Genomic DNA, 19,597 nt, shown 5'->3' on the forward strand with positions numbered 1-19,597 from the left:
CAACCTTCCAAATGCATGCATCATTGTCTTGATAACATCTTCACAATGAAAACCATTATATAAAAAATAATTGCCCTACCACTTAAGATAAGTTTAAGAATAACAAAGGGATCACAATTTATATAAATATATACATGTATATTCTATAATTGACAAACCTTTTTAAATATATGTACATCAAAAAGTAAAATTTGACGGTCTGATAGCTCACTATCTAACAATATCTACTTGTTTAAATTATGGTCGTATTTAACGCTGACTTTGAGTGACCCTAAGGGCCGACCCTAAAAAAAAATTAGCTCAAGACTACTTTAATAAAATTTTTAAAAAATGGCCCTTTTATATCTATTATTATTTTTTTGTAGTGTATATTTTTTTTTTGAAAATAAATTATATGTATGTGATTTTAAATAAAAAAAGGGTACAATCTAAGGAGTATCGACATGTACGAATGATATTTTCGATTTTTTTTTTTTTTTTTTGCTTTTCGCTTTGCTTTCACGCTGAAGTTTTAAGTTTGGTTTTTATACTACATACTGAAATTTTTAATTTTTTTACTTTTTTACTGTGGGATAAATTTTTTTTCAAAAATACTGTGTAAGTTTCATATTGTGTACCGTGTTAAGTTTTCACGGTTGTTTTTTTAGTTGTTCCACAGTTATTTTAATTGTTCTGTTTTATTGTCTTGCAGTTTTTTCTAATAAAAAGACAATATTTTTGTAAAAAAAATTCGTGTGATAGTAAAATTGTAAACTTTTGTCCAAAATCTAATATTTTTGTAAAAACCCCTAAATAAATAGGCTACTGGGCCACCTGAGTTGGGCCTAAGTTCTTATATTTTTTTTTTTTTTAAAAAAACATGGATCATATATACGTGTGTTGGATTTTTGGGTCAAATCTAGATTTTAGTGGGCTTTAGGTACAGACCTAACCTGCCTTAGGAGTCGAGCCAGAGAATTTTTTTTATGTATTATATTTAAAGTAGAGTGTGAGTATAATTTGGCCTAATTCACAAAAAATTTAAAAATAATACCATTTTTTAAAGCATAAAAGTATACTTGATAAAAATTTTAGACCTTGAATTTGGGTGACCTAACTTGACTTAATCCAAATTCAAGCATGATCCTATTTTTAGGAGTGGGTAATGCTCCTTTGAACTTCATTTCTATATATTTATGAACGATTTGATTATTTGATAAGTTTATGATCTTCTTTTGTAGAAGAAAAAATGTTTAGATTAGTAAAGTGTATGTAGTGATTGGGTCTCTTACTCGAATTTTCTTTATATATTTTCGATCAAAACATGTACAAAATGATTGTTTCTCCTACTCGGATTAGTGTAGTTTTGACCTTTTGTTTTTATCAAAACGATATAACTTTTTAGACTTAGGCGGTTTTTAATTGGAGATAATAAAATAAAATAGGAATGAAATAATTTTTATTATATTCTTTTTGTTTAGTTATATTTTAAAGTAATAGAATATTATTTTAATAATAGAATGTATTTTCCACTATTTTAATAGAATATCTATTTTATTTTAAAATTAAAAAAAAACATCATTCCAATATAATATAAAAAAAATTTTAATATTTATTTTATTAATTTTGTATGTATTTTAAATTTTATTTTATTCTATTTATATTCTTATATTTTTCATCTTTACCAAATCTTACATAGAAATACTCAACTTATTTTTTCTTATATTTCCTTCAACATGAATCATGCATGCATGAGAAGACCATGAATAACATGCATGTTGACCTTGGTTTTTGGAGAGGACTCACAATGGTCAAAAGGTAAGAAAGTTTTGTTTGTATGCCAAGAAAATTGTCCTTTCACTTAACACAATATTTAATCCACCAAAATAATTAGTGGGAATGGAGAATACCAAATCGACCAAAAATTAATAGATAATATATATGGTGTATGATTTCATAGTGGGTGTCAAATACAATAGAAGCTTCTAATAAGAGAATTGCTAGGACTTATTATTAGTGGCTAGCACCTTTCTCAATATCATACTGTTATAATTAAGTATCAGGTCTTAAATAATTTTTAAAAAATATCGCTAACCAATTATAAAGCATCACCTATAAAAAATGTTAAACACACCAGTACCTAATATGCTCAATAGTAGATATTGTCAAATACAATAGAAGCTTCTAATAATATATGTGTATATGAGTGTATCATATCCATTTTTAAATATTTGTTTTTTCCAACTTTGTAAAGTTATATAGTTACTACTTACTACTTACCAACTTGTAAAGTAAGAAGCTTCTCCTTAAAAAAAAATAGAAAAAAGATAAAAATTAATCCTAATTCAATACTATATTAATAATGGTGACAACATGTCAATCACATTTGAACTAAATCACAATATTCACGTTTCCAATCATATAATTTAGACTACAAAAGAAAGACTTTGACTCTTTTTTTTTAAGTGAAATATTCAACTATTATGTAGGGACTTTTAGTGAAAAAAAAAAAAGGCAAACTTGAGGTTTTTTTTTTAATAATTTTGGTAATTCGTGTATAATCATATATGATAATAAAATTGTTACCAAAAAATATACACAATTAGTAAAATCGTGGTATATAAGAAATTATGAATTATAATAAACAAATATTTATTATTAAAAAAAATAGTTATAGCAAAACATGTATATAAACTAACATAAAGTTTGTAGATGTAGCATCTCTATCAAAGATGGATATATAGTAGACACTAAAAATAAAAATAATGTACATAAAATTACAAATTTTTATTTCACCATAATATATGTGTATAAATGAACAAATTAGGTATTTTTAATATATTCTTCAATTATATAATACTAAAACATGAAAAAAGAAATATTAGATAGTTTAGAAAATATTGCTCAAGAAGATAAAAATTTTGTTCCTCAAAATTCTTTTGGATCTGTTAGGGAGGTTGAGTATTAGTCGAAATCTTTGCCAAATACGATCAAAAGTAACACGGATGTTGCAATATTTAACAGTGCAGGAAAGTATGGTTTATCCTTAGTCATTTGTGACACTGAAGGTGTGCTAGTTGAGACCCGAGTTTACTGTGTCGAGGGTTTTGTGCGTGCAGAGGTGGTTAGGGTGTAAAAGAAACTTTAAGTTGGTTAAAGAATAACCCTGTTGTTCATACCAAAGTAGAAACCGACTGCATCAATGTTGTTAATAATGTCATTTGTAGTTCTATTGAAATGCTTTCTACGTTTGGTATTATTACTCATGATTGTCAAGAACTTCTCGGTTCTCTTATGAATGTGTCTATTTGTTATGTTAAACTGTCTGTAAATTTAGTTGCTCATTGACTTGCTAGAGCATCTTATTATCTCTACAACGGTATAGAATGAATAATTGTCCTATGATTTGTTGCCATTGGTGGCTGCAGATTTCTTAATAAAGTTCAAACTTTTAAAAAAAATTAAAAAAAGGTTACAACATGTTATATAAAGCATATGTCACATAAAGTGGTATAAAAGAAATCATGTCTTAAAATGGAATCTTTTAACTATTTTCTTTACAATAAAGTTCCATAAAGTATCATAGCAAAACTCAAATTAACAAAGTGTATTCACATTTCACATGATCAATAATCTTTCTTACTTACTTCCACTTTTATTTTCACATGCCACTAATTGGTGATTTTTTTTTTTTTTTGAAAAAAAAAATTAATTAACTAATATATATATATTTTTTTAAAAAAAAAGATAATTAATTTGTTAAATAAAATGGGAAGAGCGTCATTGATGAGTCACATGAAAACATCACCCCAAATATTATTTAGTGACGAAAGAAAATGATATTTATAATAAATAATAAATAATAATAATAACAATTTATTCAAAAATAATGCTATTATAATGATTACAGCCCACACACCACCACCAACACCAAAACTCGGCCCACTTAATCCAATCCAAGCCCAGGCCCAACCCAAACCCAAATTCGGACCACACAAAATCCAAATTTCCAAAACTACCCCTACTCTAATCGCAAAAAGATAACAATTATTGAGCCCTCTTAAGTAATTTCAACCAAAGTAACGAACACGTCGCTTCTGTCCTAATTGTCTTTCTTTAGTGGTGGTCCCCACTCCCAACTCCATATCTTGACACGTGGCAAAATTAGGCGGCTGATTAGAGTGATCTGATTGGCTAATCAAAACTAGTGGTGATGACGTCAGAAAAGCACTCGTGGCAATGTCGTTTTCGAATTTTCCGATATAAATATCCCCAAAAACTCAAATTAAAAAACCAAAAAAAAAAAAACAAAAACGGTTTTCTAATCATTTTTCGAATTCAGGTTTCGTTTTTCTGAGCTGACTCTATTTTTGTTTGTTTTCCAAAATTCGTTATTTATTTTTTCTCTGATTCTGTGCTGTTCATTTTGCAAAGACCAGATTTTGAATCCCAAAAAAAATAACTTCTTTTTCTCTTTTTCGATTATGGATTGGTTTTAAATTTATGAAAGTTGTGATTTTTATTAAAGAAATGAGAAGAAGAGGGGTTTAGCTTTAATGGGTAGTAATTGATTTTCTATTTACTTTCTTATAGACTGAGAACAATGGCAAATTCATCAGTAGGAGTGGAAATTGTTCATGAAAATGGGACCCAACAACAGGTTGTTGAAATTGAAGAGTTACTTCTTCCTGCAACTAATGATGATCATGGTGGAATCATTGTTGATATGAAGGAGCCTATGGAGCCTTCTTGTTTTGCTACTTTGCTCAGAGCTTCCATGTCACAATGGAGGAGACAGGTTTATATATATGTATATATATGTGTATATGTGTGTATATATAGAGACTTTTGGGGTTTTTAACTTTTTCATTGTTCAGGGAAAAAAGGGTGTTTGGATAAAATTGCCCATTGAGCTGGTAAACCTAGTTGAAACTACAGTAAAGGTTAGTTAATTTTCAGTCTTACTAACTTTAGTTAAAGTGTTTTTATTGTGTATATGAATAGAGCATCTCTAAGTGTTTGACATCTGGCTTGTGTGAAGAGTATCTTCTTGAAAATTTGAATCCACTATATTGGATTGTATTTCAACTTTACCCCACTACACATATGGATGATGAACTTGAAAATGAAATCTAATCTTTAGTTATATAGTATACCCCACTAAACTTTAGGACAGACAAGTATTTTTTAATTGGCATGATGATAATGATATCTCATCATTTTGAACAGTTTACTTTACTCAAATAGTCACATAGTAATTGTTATAGTTTTTTGGTCTCCAAATATTGTAGTGTTAGGTGGGAATCCAAGCTTCCATATCTCATTCTTTTGAACAGTTACTTTACTAAAATATCAATTATGCAAAAGTTACTCAAATAGTCAGGTATGTGGTTTGCTCGTTCGAGTCCTTCTTAGGTACTTACATAACAATTGTTATAGTTTTCTGGTCCCCAAATATTATAGAACTAGTCAGGAATCCAAGTTTCCATATCTCATTCTTTTGAAGAGTTACTTTACTAAAATATCAGTTATGCTGGTTCCCAAAGGGTTACTCAAATAGTCAGGCATGTGGTTTGCTCGAGTTCTTCTTAGGTATCTACATAGCAATTGTTATAGTTTTCTGGTCCCCAAATATTGTAGGATTAGGTGGGGATCCTAGTTTTCGTATCTCATCCTTTTGAACAGTTACTTTACTTATATTAATGTATCTTTGTTGGGCATGAATTGAAAGATATTGATGGAAATTTGGTTTTGATCACTTCTGTTATTGATTTGGCAGGAGGGGTTTAGATATCATCATGCTGAGCCACAGTACTTGATGCTTGTTTACTGGATCCCTGAAACTCCAAGTACAATTCCTGCGAATGCTTCACACCGAGTTGGCATTGGCGCGGTTGTCATTAAGGATGAAAATCAGGTATTATTAGTATTATTAATCTCCTCTAACATCAAATCCTTTAGTCTTGTCAGAAAACTTGAGATAATTCTGTCATATCCAATTCCCATCTTTATAAGTTTTTGTCACCAAATGACTAAGTCATTTCTATTTTATTCTATTATCTTATATTAAATCACCCTATTCACCAAACTAGAAACAATATGGTCTCAAGAAAATACTTTTGGTTCAGTGGTTGATGATTGTAGAAAGCTGTCTTTTTATTATTCATATATCTTTCTGCTAACAGAATAACTCATAATTTAGCCAGGACTTCTTATTCTTTTCCAGATCGAGTTTTTAGTCAGAAAAATGTTCTTACTGAGTTTATATCTATTTTGATTAGAAATACTTATTTCGATTTAGTTTCCTGTTCTTTCCCAGATCAAGATTTTAGTAGGAAGGATGTTCATGTCCCTATCGAGTATATATCTATTTTGTTAGACGATTTGTCTTCTTATTAAACCTCTATTTCCATTAAAGAAAATATATCTATGTACATATGAAGTGATGATTTGTAATCTCTTGGTCTTGTACTTCACATTGTATAATGACAAACTTTGGTATTTTCAGTTACTTGTGGTGCAAGAAAAAGCTGGTGTATTCAAAGGAACAGGTGTGTGGAAAATTCCCACTGGAGTTGTTGATGAGGTGAGTAAATTTGATTTTATTTTTTTCATTTTGTTCTACTTTTTGTTTATACTATTTTCCTTGAGAAGACATTTAAGTAAAGTAAGCTCATTGATTAAATAGGGGGAAGATATTTTTCAAACAGCTATAAGAGAAGTGAAAGAAGAAACTGGAGTAAGAGTCATCATATCATTTTGTGTCTATTTATTTTGACAATAATACTTCTTTCTAATTTATTTAATCTCATAAAGACTTCTGGTTTTTCAGATTGATACTGAATTTTTGGAGGTATTAGCAGTAAGGTAATAAAGTTTGTTTTAATTAAAGTAATTGAAATTTTGACTGGGGAATGAAGTTGGTCTTCTTTTAATGAAAATAGTCAATTGGGCATTACAATAATATGAAATTCTCTAATGAAAATGAGAAGTGAAGATTGGACTTGACCAAATTTTCTTACTTTTTGACTGTCAAAATCACTAACCAATTTTCACTAGTTGACTTGGTTGAGCATGTGGTTTGCTCTCATAAGATTTTAAATTCAAGTCACTATCATGAACTCCGACATACTAGGCCAGACCTAGGTTAAGGCGGGCTAGGCGGCAGTCCTAGGTCCCACTCAGCATAGGGGTCCAAAAACAATTTTTTTTTCTTTAAAAATACATATATTTTTTTAGTAATTTTCTTGTTATAGTTTTCTGATACAATAATCTTAGGAGTAGAAATACTCTACGAGTAAACAAGACACAAAAAATGAAATCTCTCGAAAAAAATTCTTTCAAATCAAGCATTCGGGAGGCTTGTCTCTCCTATTTCCAACCATTCGAGAGTATTAAACTCTCCACAAGAGTCTACTCTTTTTTAATTCCAATAATCTAGACTATTCGAACGAGACTTAACGCATTTTTTGTCGAGTTTCCTATAACAATTCAATGTCAATATTTGGATTAAAATGATTAGATTTTTTTGAAGTCTTTTATGATATCTTCTAACCCCTTCATATTTTTTTGCTTGTAGGCAAACTCACAAGGCATACTTTGAAAAATCGGATTTGTTGTTTATGTGCATGCTGCGACCCGTGTCTTTCGATATACAGAAACAAGATCTAGAAATTGAGGCTGCACAGGTGCTCCTTGACTTAGAATGTTATATGCATAATACAAGAATTTGGAAAACTCTTTTTTGAGTACAAATTTAAGCACACACAAAAATGAAACATAGCTAAATCAAGTGACTCCCCAATTTCATTTCTTTTTGACCTTTTAAGCCAATTCATTGATATCTTTGGATGCTTATTGCTTAAGTACATATGTGATTGGTTCTACATAATAATTAGGGATACTTTCGAAAAAACTACCACAGAGTCTTGAGTTTGTAACCGGCATAAACCCAATAAAACTGTAAATTTTTTCTAATTTTTTCAGTACAGACTTTGTTAGTTTCTTAAACAGAACACATATAAGACTCAAATTTTAAATCATTGAGTCCAAACGAAAATATGTATTATCAGTTTTTTTTCAAAATCTTTTTTCAACAAATTCAAAAACTAATAAAATCCATAATGACAGAACTGGACAAAAATTACAGTGTAAATAACATTGGTCATCGAGTCTACTGCTTATAAACTTTAAACTTTGGGTATTTATGTCGAAAATATCCCTACTAACTAATTAGTGTTTATTAATTCAATTTGGTTTCATTTTTGATAGTGGATGTCATTCAAGGAATATGCAGAACAACCATTGATGAAGCAACAACATGGATTTTTCAAGTGCATAAATGACATATGCTTAAAAAAGCTTCATGGGACTTACAATGGATTTTCACCTCAAATTACAAAATCATCTTTTACTAGTCGATCAAGTTATGTATATTTGAATGAGAAAGACTTCAATAATTGATCCCCACTTACTACTTCTCCCTCATAATATTAATCATTTTATGTATCATTTCCTCATCAATTATGTACTTGGTTTGATTGTCCTATATTATAATAAGATGGCTCTCACTCTTTTATGAATCACTCTTGTTTAATTGTGTCAAATTCTTAGTGGCTGAAATGAAATGTTTTAAGTGAGTTATGTTAATTGTAAGCAATAGAGAGACTGATTAATTGTAAGCAATAGGAATTGATTTGTACTGTTAAGAGTAAAGCTTGGAAAAATTTGTAGTTTTGTTGTGACATCAATGAGCTGTTAAATTTTTAATTCTTTTAAGAATTGAATTAGAAGTGCCACAAAGGCCGAAAAAATACTCGAATTATCGAAGCAAATCACAGGTCTAACCATTTGAGCTATCTTAATAAGTTAATAAGTCCAACATATATGAAATTTTACAATATGTATATTATTTCAATACTAAGGTTATGTCTGAAAGTTAGATTTTATCGAGAAAAGAAAATGTAACAAAAAAAGTGTGAACAACGAAAAAATAAATCAATTTTTTAAGTTTAATATAAATTTTTTTGTTAAATTAAGTATTTTTCTTACCAAAATTCAACTTCTAAATATAGCCTAATAAATTTTATCATATAAATATAAATATCAACCTTGTAGGAACATAACACATATCAATAGATATTACATGTGATAATTTGTCTCCATATACATTTTTTAGTAATAAAAAAGAACACTTAGGCTACTACTTGCCATTGTCACTTGACAGATGTTCTGCCATTTGGCAACAATTCAAGAAGAGTATTCAAGAAACTTAGCTCTATCTATGTATGTTTTTAAAGCTTGAGATGTGTTGAAACTCAATAGAGCAAAGATGGTCAAAGAAAAACTAATTATGTTGTTCATAGCTATTTGGTTATCTACTTTCTTCAAACTTGGTTTTGCAAGGGACAGTGATGGTGATTCTTCATCTACAATATGTCAATATCCATGCCAACCACTTTCTCCACCGCTACCGCCACTGCCGCCGCTTCCACCATCGCTCCCTGAATACCCTTTAAATGAACCACCACCACCACCACCAAAATCAAAGGTACCAACAACTCAAGGCAAGTGTCCTCCGACTCCTGCCATTGAGTGTTGCCAAAATAGTAATAATAATAATAATAATAATAATAATACCCCTCCAACAACTTATGGAGGAGGGGTTTATGTTCCATATGAGAATCATGCAAATCTATCACAAAATATGTCAATCTTTCTTACCCTTATTATCATCATATTCCTATTCTCTTTTGTCTTGATTTAATCTCTAATTAAGTAGTTTGTAATAAGAAAAAAAGTTCTTAATAAGAACCACTTCTGTTAAATGTTTTATTTAAGGTATGTATCTGAATATATATAAACTCAGTATCTTGTGTTTTCAATAATACTTATTTACTACTTTGTTTTATATAGTTTTAAATTCTACATATTTAATATTTTGAAACTTAAATTGATTAATAAAAATTTATCACTGCGATCAAATTGTCTTGAGTTCTAAATTCAATTTTAATTATTTACATATAACTTAGAGTAGTTTAGTTAAATAGTAAGATTACTAATCTAACACCTTATGGAGAAGGGGTTTATGTTCCTTATGATAATCATGCAAATCTATCACAAAATATGTCAAATCTTTCTTACCCTTATCATCATATTCCTAAGTTTTCTTGTCTTGATTTAATCAATATCTAATTAAGTAGTTTGTAATAGAAAACAAGAAAAAAAAGTTCTCCATGTCTACTTAGGTATTATGTATTTTATCTAAATATAAATTTAGTATTTTATATTTTAATAATACTTATACGATACTTTATATTTTAAAATTGTACATATTTAATATCTTGAAATTGATCAAACTGATTTTATGACTTCTAAATTTAATTTTAATTATTTACATATAACTTAGAGCAATTCAGTTAAATTGGTATAAAATTTAACTTTAGAATATTAAATATATACAATTTTAAAATACTATCATTAAAAATACATAATACTAAAGTTGTTCTTCGAGAAATTATAAGTATATTTCCTTTTGAACTAATTTGCTATGTTGGTGGCTTTCATATGTATCTATGTATGTATTGATGTTCATGTATACTTTGTCATATGAAATCAAAATTCTGGTTTTTTCACTTTGTTTTTATCTTTTTCTGCAAAAGGGTATTTACAGTTTTTTGTCATATATTATCTCAATATCTTAGTTATGGTAAATTGTCCTTATATGACTAATCCAATTTTGTGTTCAAGGTACTATTCACAAAAAGACAAAGTATAGTGTCTTCTTTTTATTTGAATATTGAGAACTTATCCCTTTTGTTGGTTACACTTGAGTAGATTTTCAAAATGATAGTTTCATTCATTGTTGAATTTGAATCACTTTTGTGACTCATTGGCCTTCTAATATTAGTCCAAAAAAGGGTTTTTGCCAAAACCATATATACATCCATATATTTTAGGCTAATTAAGATTTTTGTCTTGGGAATTTTGACATGTACCAAATTATGCTCCCTAAACTTTTAAGGTCGTTTAAAATATCTCTTGAACTATTGAGATTGTTAAATTTAAGAACTTTTGTCAAATTTTAGTAAAAAAAAAGTCTAACATAGATGAAAGTTCAGCGAGCATAATTTAGTACATGTCAAAATTCGAGAAGCATAATTTAGTAAATATCAAAGTTTAGGGAACATGGTTTAGTACATAAACAATCACTGAAATAGTAAAATTGAATAAAATTAGACAGACATCCTTAAATCTAACAATCTTAATAGTTTAGGAGAAATTTTCAACGACCAAAAAAATTCAGAGGACATGATTTGGTATATGTTAAAGTTTAGAGTGTAAAAATTCTAATTAGCCTATATTTTATGTTGGTAATATTTTTTTCCAATGTAAAGACTTTAATTATGGAACAAAATAATATGTTTTAGGGTAAATAGCGGCATAAGTACCCAAAGTTTTAAGTTTGTAAGCGGCATAAACCCAATGTTTATTTTTAGCAGCATAAGTACTCAATGTTTGTAAAACTGTAATTTTTCTCTAATTTTGTCAGTACAGACTTTGTTATTGTCTTAAACAGGACACATATAAAATCCAAAATTCTAGATCATTGGGTTTAGATAGAAATATATAGTATCAGTTACTTCTAAATATTCTTTTAATAAATTTAAAACAGAGTCTATATTGACGAAACTGGAAGAAAATTACAGTTTTACAAACATTGGGTATTTATGCCGCTTACAAACTTAAAACTTTGGGTACTTATACCGCTATTTATCCTATATTTTATTAAGAAATGTTAAAAAGTACAAGTAGTGTCCAACACTCTCCAATGTATTATATTGCTATTGATATAATCAAATATCAAATTTTATACAATTGAATAAAATAACCAATCACAAGTCGCTACTTATACATGGTGCCAAGCTCTATTTTATTTGCACAACAACAAGAATCACATAAATAAATGTTGTGTATTAAAATCTAGTCCTAAAACTCTCAAAGGGGTTAAACTTAAATGAGTAGAATATTTTTGTGAAACCAAATTTTGTTTCCAACAAAAACATGGTCATCATGTTTTGAATAGAAGTACACTAGTGGAGGTTTCTTGAAATTAGCTTGGTTGGAAATAATAAATGAATCAATTTAAATGAGTTTACTTTTGTTGTTGTGATCATGTGAAACAATTTAAATTTGTGTGTTTGTGATAGATAGACACATAAAAATGGCTTACATCATTCAATTTCAAATTCACTTGGCAGCTTCTATAATGATAATACAATAAATCCATGAAACAGTTGCAGATCAATGGCAACTTTATTTTGCAAATTATGGAAAAGTTAAGTGATGATAAATTTTATCTTTGAATTATTTTTTTTAGCTACAAAAGTAGCTAAAAATATTGAAGTACAAATATTATTTCCTTAACAACAAAAATACTATAATTATTAAGTTAATAGTAGGCATAGGGAGTTTAAGCACCAAAAAATTATATACTTAAATTTCATCGATTTCTTAAATAGTAAAACAACGTATACTTTCTATTACAATACTTATTAAATTTTCATGTTCGAAAATACATATTAAATATATAAATTTAAGACCGTGTTCATTATAATTATAAATAATAAATCTTTAAAAAAATTCAAATAATTTATCGTGCAGAAAATGAGTTTGAAATTTTTTGAACACTTATAGTAAATTAAAATACAAGAACTTTGTTTTTGATACTGGAAAGTATTCAAAATTTACACTCATCATAGTATTTCAATATCAAATTCTACATATTTTTATTTAATAAATAATAAAAAATTACTAAAAGTACCAAATAACAATACTTTCAAAGACATAATTTTAATATTTAAAGGTTACAAACTTAATAATCAAAATATTTTCTTCACTAGAAAGATAACATGTGTATTTAAAATTGCTACAAATAATATTCTCAAAAAAAAAATTGCTACAAATAAAATAGCTTAAATAATTAAATTGCAGATATCCCTTTATTTTAATTATCAATTTGCTTCTTAAAATATTATTATTCATTAATGGCTAAAGACAATTATTTTATTTATTTATTTCATAATAAAAAGGTTGACAAAATAGGGAAGAAAATAAAAAGTAAGAAATTTCGGAAAAAAAAACAATTCTATTACTGGAAAAATAATGAGGAACAGCTAATAAACAAATGTATGAGCTGTAAACACAACAATCCTAATTAAAATTAGGTCATATAATAATTCATTTATTTTCCACCAAATATATTTATTACTTAAATTAAACATAAATAATTTACTAATTTAAATAATTAAATTAGTCAAATAATCACATGTCCAGCAAACATTATTATATTATTTAAATAATAATAATGATAATAATATAATTACTCAAAAAAATATACAGAAACAAATTTAATTTAATTAAAAATAAAAAAGATAAATAAATTGTGTAATAATAATAATACATACACAAATCCAAAAATCAACACTCTAATTCTCACAAACACATTATCTCAGAGTATTTAATTAACCAAAAAAAAACTCCATTATTAATTAATAAAAGAGTAATAAAACATAAAACAAAAGAAATAAATAAAATTAAATTAAGAAAAATAAATAAATAAAAACTTACAGAACTGAAAATCCTAGCCATGCAGTAGCGATAAGAGCGAAGAAGCTAAATCTGTTACCGTCAAATCTAACGGCGCCGTTATCATCAGCAGTCTGATCTGCGACGTCATCATCGTCCGGTGCCGGAGCGTCGGCATCGGCATCGTCGTCAGGTGACGGCGCCGCCTTCTTGCCTTTCTTCTTAGAAGATTTAGGTGCGTCAGCTGCCTTTTCCGGTGCCGGAGCTGGAGCTGGAGTCTCTGCTTTCTCGTGCTTGAAAAGCTCCTTAGGCATTAATACCTTATCGATAGTGTAGATCACTACTGGTTGTTCGTCGATGAGTGTGCCGGTGATTTTGGCCGTGACGAGCTTCGTTTTGAGAGTCACTTGCTCTCCGTCGTTCTGGACTGTGAAATCGAACTTGCTAGCTCCGTCTGTAGCGAGAGTGTTCATGAGTCCGTTGTTTGATTTCAACATCGACATGGATTGGTAAACAGGTACTCCGTGGTACTCTAACAACGAATTCTTCCCTGATTTGGTTAGATTCTTGAATTTAGGCAAAAAAGCTTTGAACGCATCATCCAAAGGACAAAACAGAGTTAAACCACCAGCGAGGGCATCTTCGTAAATTTCCATAGCGTCGTTAGCAAGTAAAGCATCAGAGAAAGCTTTACAGCCGTGAGCCGACATAATGCCGGTAATATTAATCTCAGCCGGAGCTGGAGTCGGCGCCGCAGCCGCAGCCGAAGGCAAAACACCGCTGATCTGAATCACCGATATATTGTAAGGAATTTCCTCAACAGATTTCACAAAATGCGCAGCAAAAGCTCCGTTGTTATCTTCAGGAGCGAATCCAACCTTTCCACCGTGTAGATCTGTGATATTAACGAATCCAGTAGATCCAGGAGCGGAACCGGTAGCTTGAAACATAGTAGCAGCAAGAGCAGTACCGTTAGTGATCTGGTGAAGCTTCTTGGCACCGAAATAATCGAGAAGAACATGAATCGAGAGAATATTCTTCACAGTATAGATATTCGGATGCTTCGAGAGAATATCGCCCATGGCGGCGTTATCAACGGCGCAGACAGTAATCGTCGTCCGCTGGTTGATTTCTGAGGCGAGATGAGTTAGGGTTAGGTAATGGTTGAATGAAGAGAACTCCGGATGCTTAGCGAGAATCTTCGTGATGTTGTGAGCATCGACACCGGTGCCGGAGAAGATGAAGATGACGGCCATAGCTAGGACCAGTGTCCCGGCGGTTAAGGCCGGACGGAGCTGCATTGTGTCTGAGAATTTAGAGAGAGAAAATGAAAGGAGTTTTTAGAGAGAGAAAGAGAGAGGAGTGAGAAGTGAAAGAGAAGAGGTGTTTATATATAGGTGAGTTTCAGTGAAAGAGAGAGTGAGAAGAAGAAGAAGAAGAAATATGAAGAATTTACAAAAAGGGGCTTGAATTTTGAGAAAATTACGGTTCGAGCCATTTTTTTTGTTTCGCTTTGTGGGTCCCAATTTTCTCGCTCTTTGCTTTGGTCTTTTGTATTTTTTTTTTTCTTTTCTTAAATTTTGGGTCTTAATGTCGGAGAAGCTAAAGAAAAGAATGCTATAAATGAATTAATTAAATAAATTTTAAACATTTTATCACATTAATATTTCTCTTTTAAGTTTAATTTTATTACATTCACATTTGCTTTTTTTTAATTTGTATATTTAGTTTAACTCTTTAATAAAAATAAAAATTTAATCACTTAGACCAATTAAAAATTATCATGTGGTTATTAATTTGATAATTAAAATTTAATTATTATTATTATTATCAAAAATTAAATATGAGTATTTATTTATAACCAATAGTTAAATTTAAATATTTACGCTACAAATTACATTTTTTTTTAAATATTTTACTTTCTTTTATTTAAGGTAAATAAAATTTCTATTATTAGGTGTGTTAGACTCAAACATAGTTCATTACATGAAGATATTGCTTTCAGGTTAACTAAAATATTTATAATAATTAGGAAATTAAATTCTAACAATATCTTCTGCAACATATGGTTTGGCAAAACATGTCCTTCGGTTAGACGATGAGTTATCCTGGTTGGAGGAGGTGTCTCCGCTGATTGTAGATTGCTATTCTGTTTAATCATGTGTGATTATGATCACCGCGTCAAAAAAAAATTAAATAAAAAAGCCATAATTATTCAAACTAGATTCAAAAAAAAAAAATAACATGACAAACTAGGCTCATTTGGAAAATGAAAATGAAAGAATCATAAAGTATGATTTTATTTATTAATTATAAATATTTTCTCAAGAAAATATATGATAATTAGTGTAGTTTATTTTATCATTAGCAAATAAATTACACAAAATTAAGAAAAAGTAATAAATTTATTTAGCCTTCCCTAAATTTTTAAAAATATGTAATGTTAAGAAAAATGTGAATATAAATGTTGGGATATGATTTTGTCCCGTGATGTACTTTCAAGGAATGTATTCCGTGGCACATTAGATGGATCTCAGGGTACATTAAATGAGTGTCCGGGTACGTTTTTACTTTTTAACTCTAATTATCCCTAGATCAATCTCAGCTGTCAGATCAAATAACTCCCTCATCTAACGGCTGCCGTACATCACGGATTACAATCCGTGAAAGTACAATAACGGGACAAAATCATATCCCTATAAATGTTAAAAAAAATTAAGAAGTAGCCAAAAGAAGCATCATGACCAATATTTTCATTTCAATTATTTTTTTTTTTGGGTAAAATTCATGATCAATATTTATATATCTATATATTTTATTCAATATACTTTTGGAGTAACTTTTCCTTGCAATAATTAATGGGAACATCTTAACTTTTTGGTTAATTGTAATTATAGTGCTAAACCACAAGTAAGTTACCTAGCATAATGGCAAGGATATGTACCTTATTCTATAAAGAAGTTATTTTTGAGGGGAAAAAGTAAAAAGAGGTCTCATCTCATGTGTGTGTTGTTAGAATAATTGGGATGTGTATGAAAATTTATTAGAACTATATATTAGATATTAATTTTAATTGATTTTAATACAAAATTAATATTTGGTTAATTAGCAAAATATTCTTATTAATGGTCATATTATTCCTCTTACACAAATAAATAAATAAATACATTTAAAATATATATTTAAATGTACCTCCGATAGAAAATATACTTAAAAAATTAAATATTTTCCTCTTAATTAAAGATAAGTATACTATAAAATAGTGCAAAAAACTTATAAATTAAATAAATTTATTAAAATAATTATAATTTTTTGAGCAGCGACCTGAAAGTTTGTTAATCAAGGTGATAAATGCAACAATAACATGTGCTACATATAAAATTTAGTTGAATAGAAATTTATGTGCATTTGAAATTAGGTGTTTGGCTCCTCATTGTGTTGATTCGTTAGTTAAAAAAAGTATTAAGACTACGATTTTATTTGTTGATGAGAAAAAGTTATCAAAAAAAGATAAGATAATGCTTAATTTTGTAAAAAGCTTAGTGTATGTGTGAGTTGAAAGGGGGAAGCTTATAGTCAGGGTTGGCCCTTGGCATAAGCAGGTTAGGTCTGTGCTTAGTGTCTACTCTTTTTGGAGACCCAAAATAAAAAAATAAAAAAATCATTAGGTTTTTATTAAAGTAAAATTAAGTGTATTGTAAACAATAAATAATTATAGCTTAATTAGTTGAAATGTATGTCATATTATATAATGTCATGAATTCAAATCCCAACTTTAAACCCTATATATTCTTAAGACCGACCCCGCTTATATTATTAGTCTTAATAGTCTTATTATTTGCATCTTGAATTTCCACTTTAAGAATAAAATAAAGGGAAAAGACTATAAATGGAGTAAAGTATATATAAGCAAAGACCATTAAGAAGAAGAAGAAGCAAAAAAACAGATCACGTGGTTTATGACATTGGGAGCATCAATCATCTTCTTCTTTGATCATAAATCAAGTTACCCAAAAATTTAAAGTACTTTCTTTTTCATGTTCTTGTTATATACATGAGGAATAAGAGTATCATTGTTCATTGTAATTTTCTATTAGAATCTCTTAGCCTATTATTTTTGTAAATTTTTAAAAAATTTAAATAATTTTTAATATTAAAAACAGAATTTCTGATATTTTAGTTTACTATGAATATTCAAAAAAATTTAAATATATTTTTAACATTATAAATTATTTGAAAATTTTCAAAAATTTATAGAGATAATATTATAAGCAGGGACAGACCTACTCTTAACAATGTTAACAAAAATATTGCCTTTTAAAAAATTAAATGTATTTTTTTTAATTTGATAATTATAAACTAAAATAATAAAAAAGCTCCCACAAAATTAAATAAATCTAGTAAGAGTGATCATAATATAAGTATATATATTTTTTAATGATAAATAAGCTCCCACAAAGTAAAAATTCTGGGTTCGTCACTGATTATAAGTATAACAAATATTACCATTAAAAAAATATTCCGACATATATTTTTAAACACGAATATTAACTAACTTAAAGACATTTTTTAACATGAACAGATACAGAAAATATAACCAGTTTTGTCAAAACATCTCTAAATCATATTATTATTAAGTTTTATTTTGACAAAAAATCAATTCAGTGTCTTATTTGTACAATTTTAGAAAATATAAAGTCTATTTTATCATTTAACAAAACAAAAAGTCTAATTAATAACTTTTGTAAAATACAAAATCCAAAATAATAATTACCCTAAATACTTATAGAATAATTAATTAATTAATTAATTATTGAATGTTTTAGAGCCACAACCACAAAGACCATACTTACAAGCATAGAATAGAATAGAGAATCAAAGCAAATAAGGTACTCCCACGTGGTAAAGGCCCACCACTACTTGTGTTGTGGGTTCATTTGGAAGATTTCTTTTAATAATACTCAAAAATCATAACCCAATTTTCCAATCCCATGCATGCAATTTCATAACTTTATCACCACCAATCAATATATTTTTATAATCATTGTAACCAAACATTGCCCATTGTCCAAAAGTGGGAAAGAAAATGATGTATTTGTTAAATACTTGTTTATAATATTTCTTGTCAAGCTTAAATATTATTTGTAGATCATAAGTTTGACATATGAACATTTAACACTAGTTAACACATATTATAACAAAACTATTTCGATTTCGTGAGATAATAAAAGCTTTGTTTGATGAACTTTAATTTAAGTAGAAAAGAATATACTTTAGACTGAGTTTGATGTATAAATTATTGTTACGCTGATTATGGATCCAGTTTGCTCAAGTCTCGACAGGTTGCTAATACTCTGGGTTGGTCCCCCCCGCCTGAAGATTGGGTCAAGATCAACTACGATGTCAGAGTCGGGCTGGAATCCATGTGTGTGGTGGCAATTGTCAGAGATCATACGGAATCGATTTTGTAGGTGGCGACTAACAAGCTTCAATTCACTGACTCTCTTATCGGGGAAGCATCGGCTTGTTTGTTAGCTTTGGAGACGGCGGCCACAATGCATCACCCTTTTGTTATGGTGGAGAGTGATTCTAAGATAGTAATCAAGAACCTAAAGGGTATCGATTCCTTTTGGCAGCTTGAGAACTATGCAAGACAATGCAAGCATCTCTCTACTTTTTTCACTTGCTGTAATTTTTCTTATATTTCTAGAAACTGTAATTTTGCGGCCCATAATGTGGCCAAGTGGGCGTTTGCAAATAATATTTCTGGTATGGTAGAAGTCTCTACTATTCCGATTAATTTTTTCTGTAATGACCGTGAGGTCTGACTATTTGTTTCCTTCTAATATATATACGCTTTAATTTCAAAAAAAAAAAAAAAGACTGAGTTTGATGTACTTTTGATAATTCCAGCAATCTCATGCTAATTATAAGAAACTCAAACATTATTTTCGTGATTGAGTCATTAACAGATGTGCTTAAATATTCTCAGTAAATTCGGATCAAATAATATTTTGAGCTAGAAATATAT

The 19,597-nt window shown here is 28.8% G+C and overlaps 2 protein-coding genes across 2 annotated transcripts; one reads left to right on the top strand and one right to left on the bottom strand.

The window, feature by feature from the left end:
• Window positions 1-4,286: 4,286 nt before the first annotated feature.
• Window positions 4,287-8,561, top strand: LOC115695769 (nudix hydrolase 10). Its single transcript, XM_061117733.1, has 9 exons — window positions 4,287-4,321; window positions 4,575-4,777; window positions 4,857-4,922; window positions 5,759-5,896; window positions 6,488-6,565; window positions 6,668-6,718; window positions 6,812-6,846; window positions 7,559-7,667; window positions 8,251-8,561. The coding sequence occupies exons 2-9, from the start codon at window positions 4,583-4,585 to the stop codon at window positions 8,440-8,442; spliced, it is 864 nt and encodes a 287-aa protein (XP_060973716.1). The 5' UTR covers window positions 4,287-4,321; window positions 4,575-4,582; the 3' UTR covers window positions 8,443-8,561.
• Window positions 8,562-13,375: 4,814 nt separating this feature from the next.
• On the bottom strand, window positions 13,376-14,982 carry LOC115725090 (fasciclin-like arabinogalactan protein 1). The gene has a single exon (XM_030654515.2). The coding sequence runs from the start codon at window positions 14,865-14,867 to the stop codon at window positions 13,605-13,607; it is 1,263 nt and encodes a 420-aa protein (XP_030510375.1). The 5' UTR covers window positions 14,868-14,982; the 3' UTR covers window positions 13,376-13,604.
• Between the last annotated feature and the right edge of the window lie 4,615 nt (window positions 14,983-19,597).

This window comes from Cannabis sativa, chromosome 6 (genome assembly GCF_029168945.1).
Source record: "Cannabis sativa cultivar Pink pepper isolate KNU-18-1 chromosome 6, ASM2916894v1, whole genome shotgun sequence".
Classification (NCBI taxonomy): domain Eukaryota; kingdom Viridiplantae; phylum Streptophyta; class Magnoliopsida; order Rosales; family Cannabaceae; genus Cannabis; species Cannabis sativa.

Bases quoted from the DNA above. Each gene is read 5' to 3' on its own strand.
- LOC115695769 (XM_061117733.1), top strand. From the start codon at position 4,583: ATGGCAAATTCATCAGTAGGAGTGGAAATTGTTCATGAAAATGGGACC. The intron at 6,566-6,667 runs GTGAGTAAATTT...TTGATTAAATAG, and splicing joins CCACTGGAGTTGTTGATGAG to GGGGAAGATATTTTTCAAAC. The intron at 6,719-6,811 runs GTAAGAGTCATC...CTGGTTTTTCAG, and splicing joins AAGTGAAAGAAGAAACTGGA to ATTGATACTGAATTTTTGGA.
- LOC115725090 (XM_030654515.2), bottom strand. From the start codon at position 14,867: ATGCAGCTCCGTCCGGCCTTAACCGCCGGGACACTGGTCCTAGCTATG.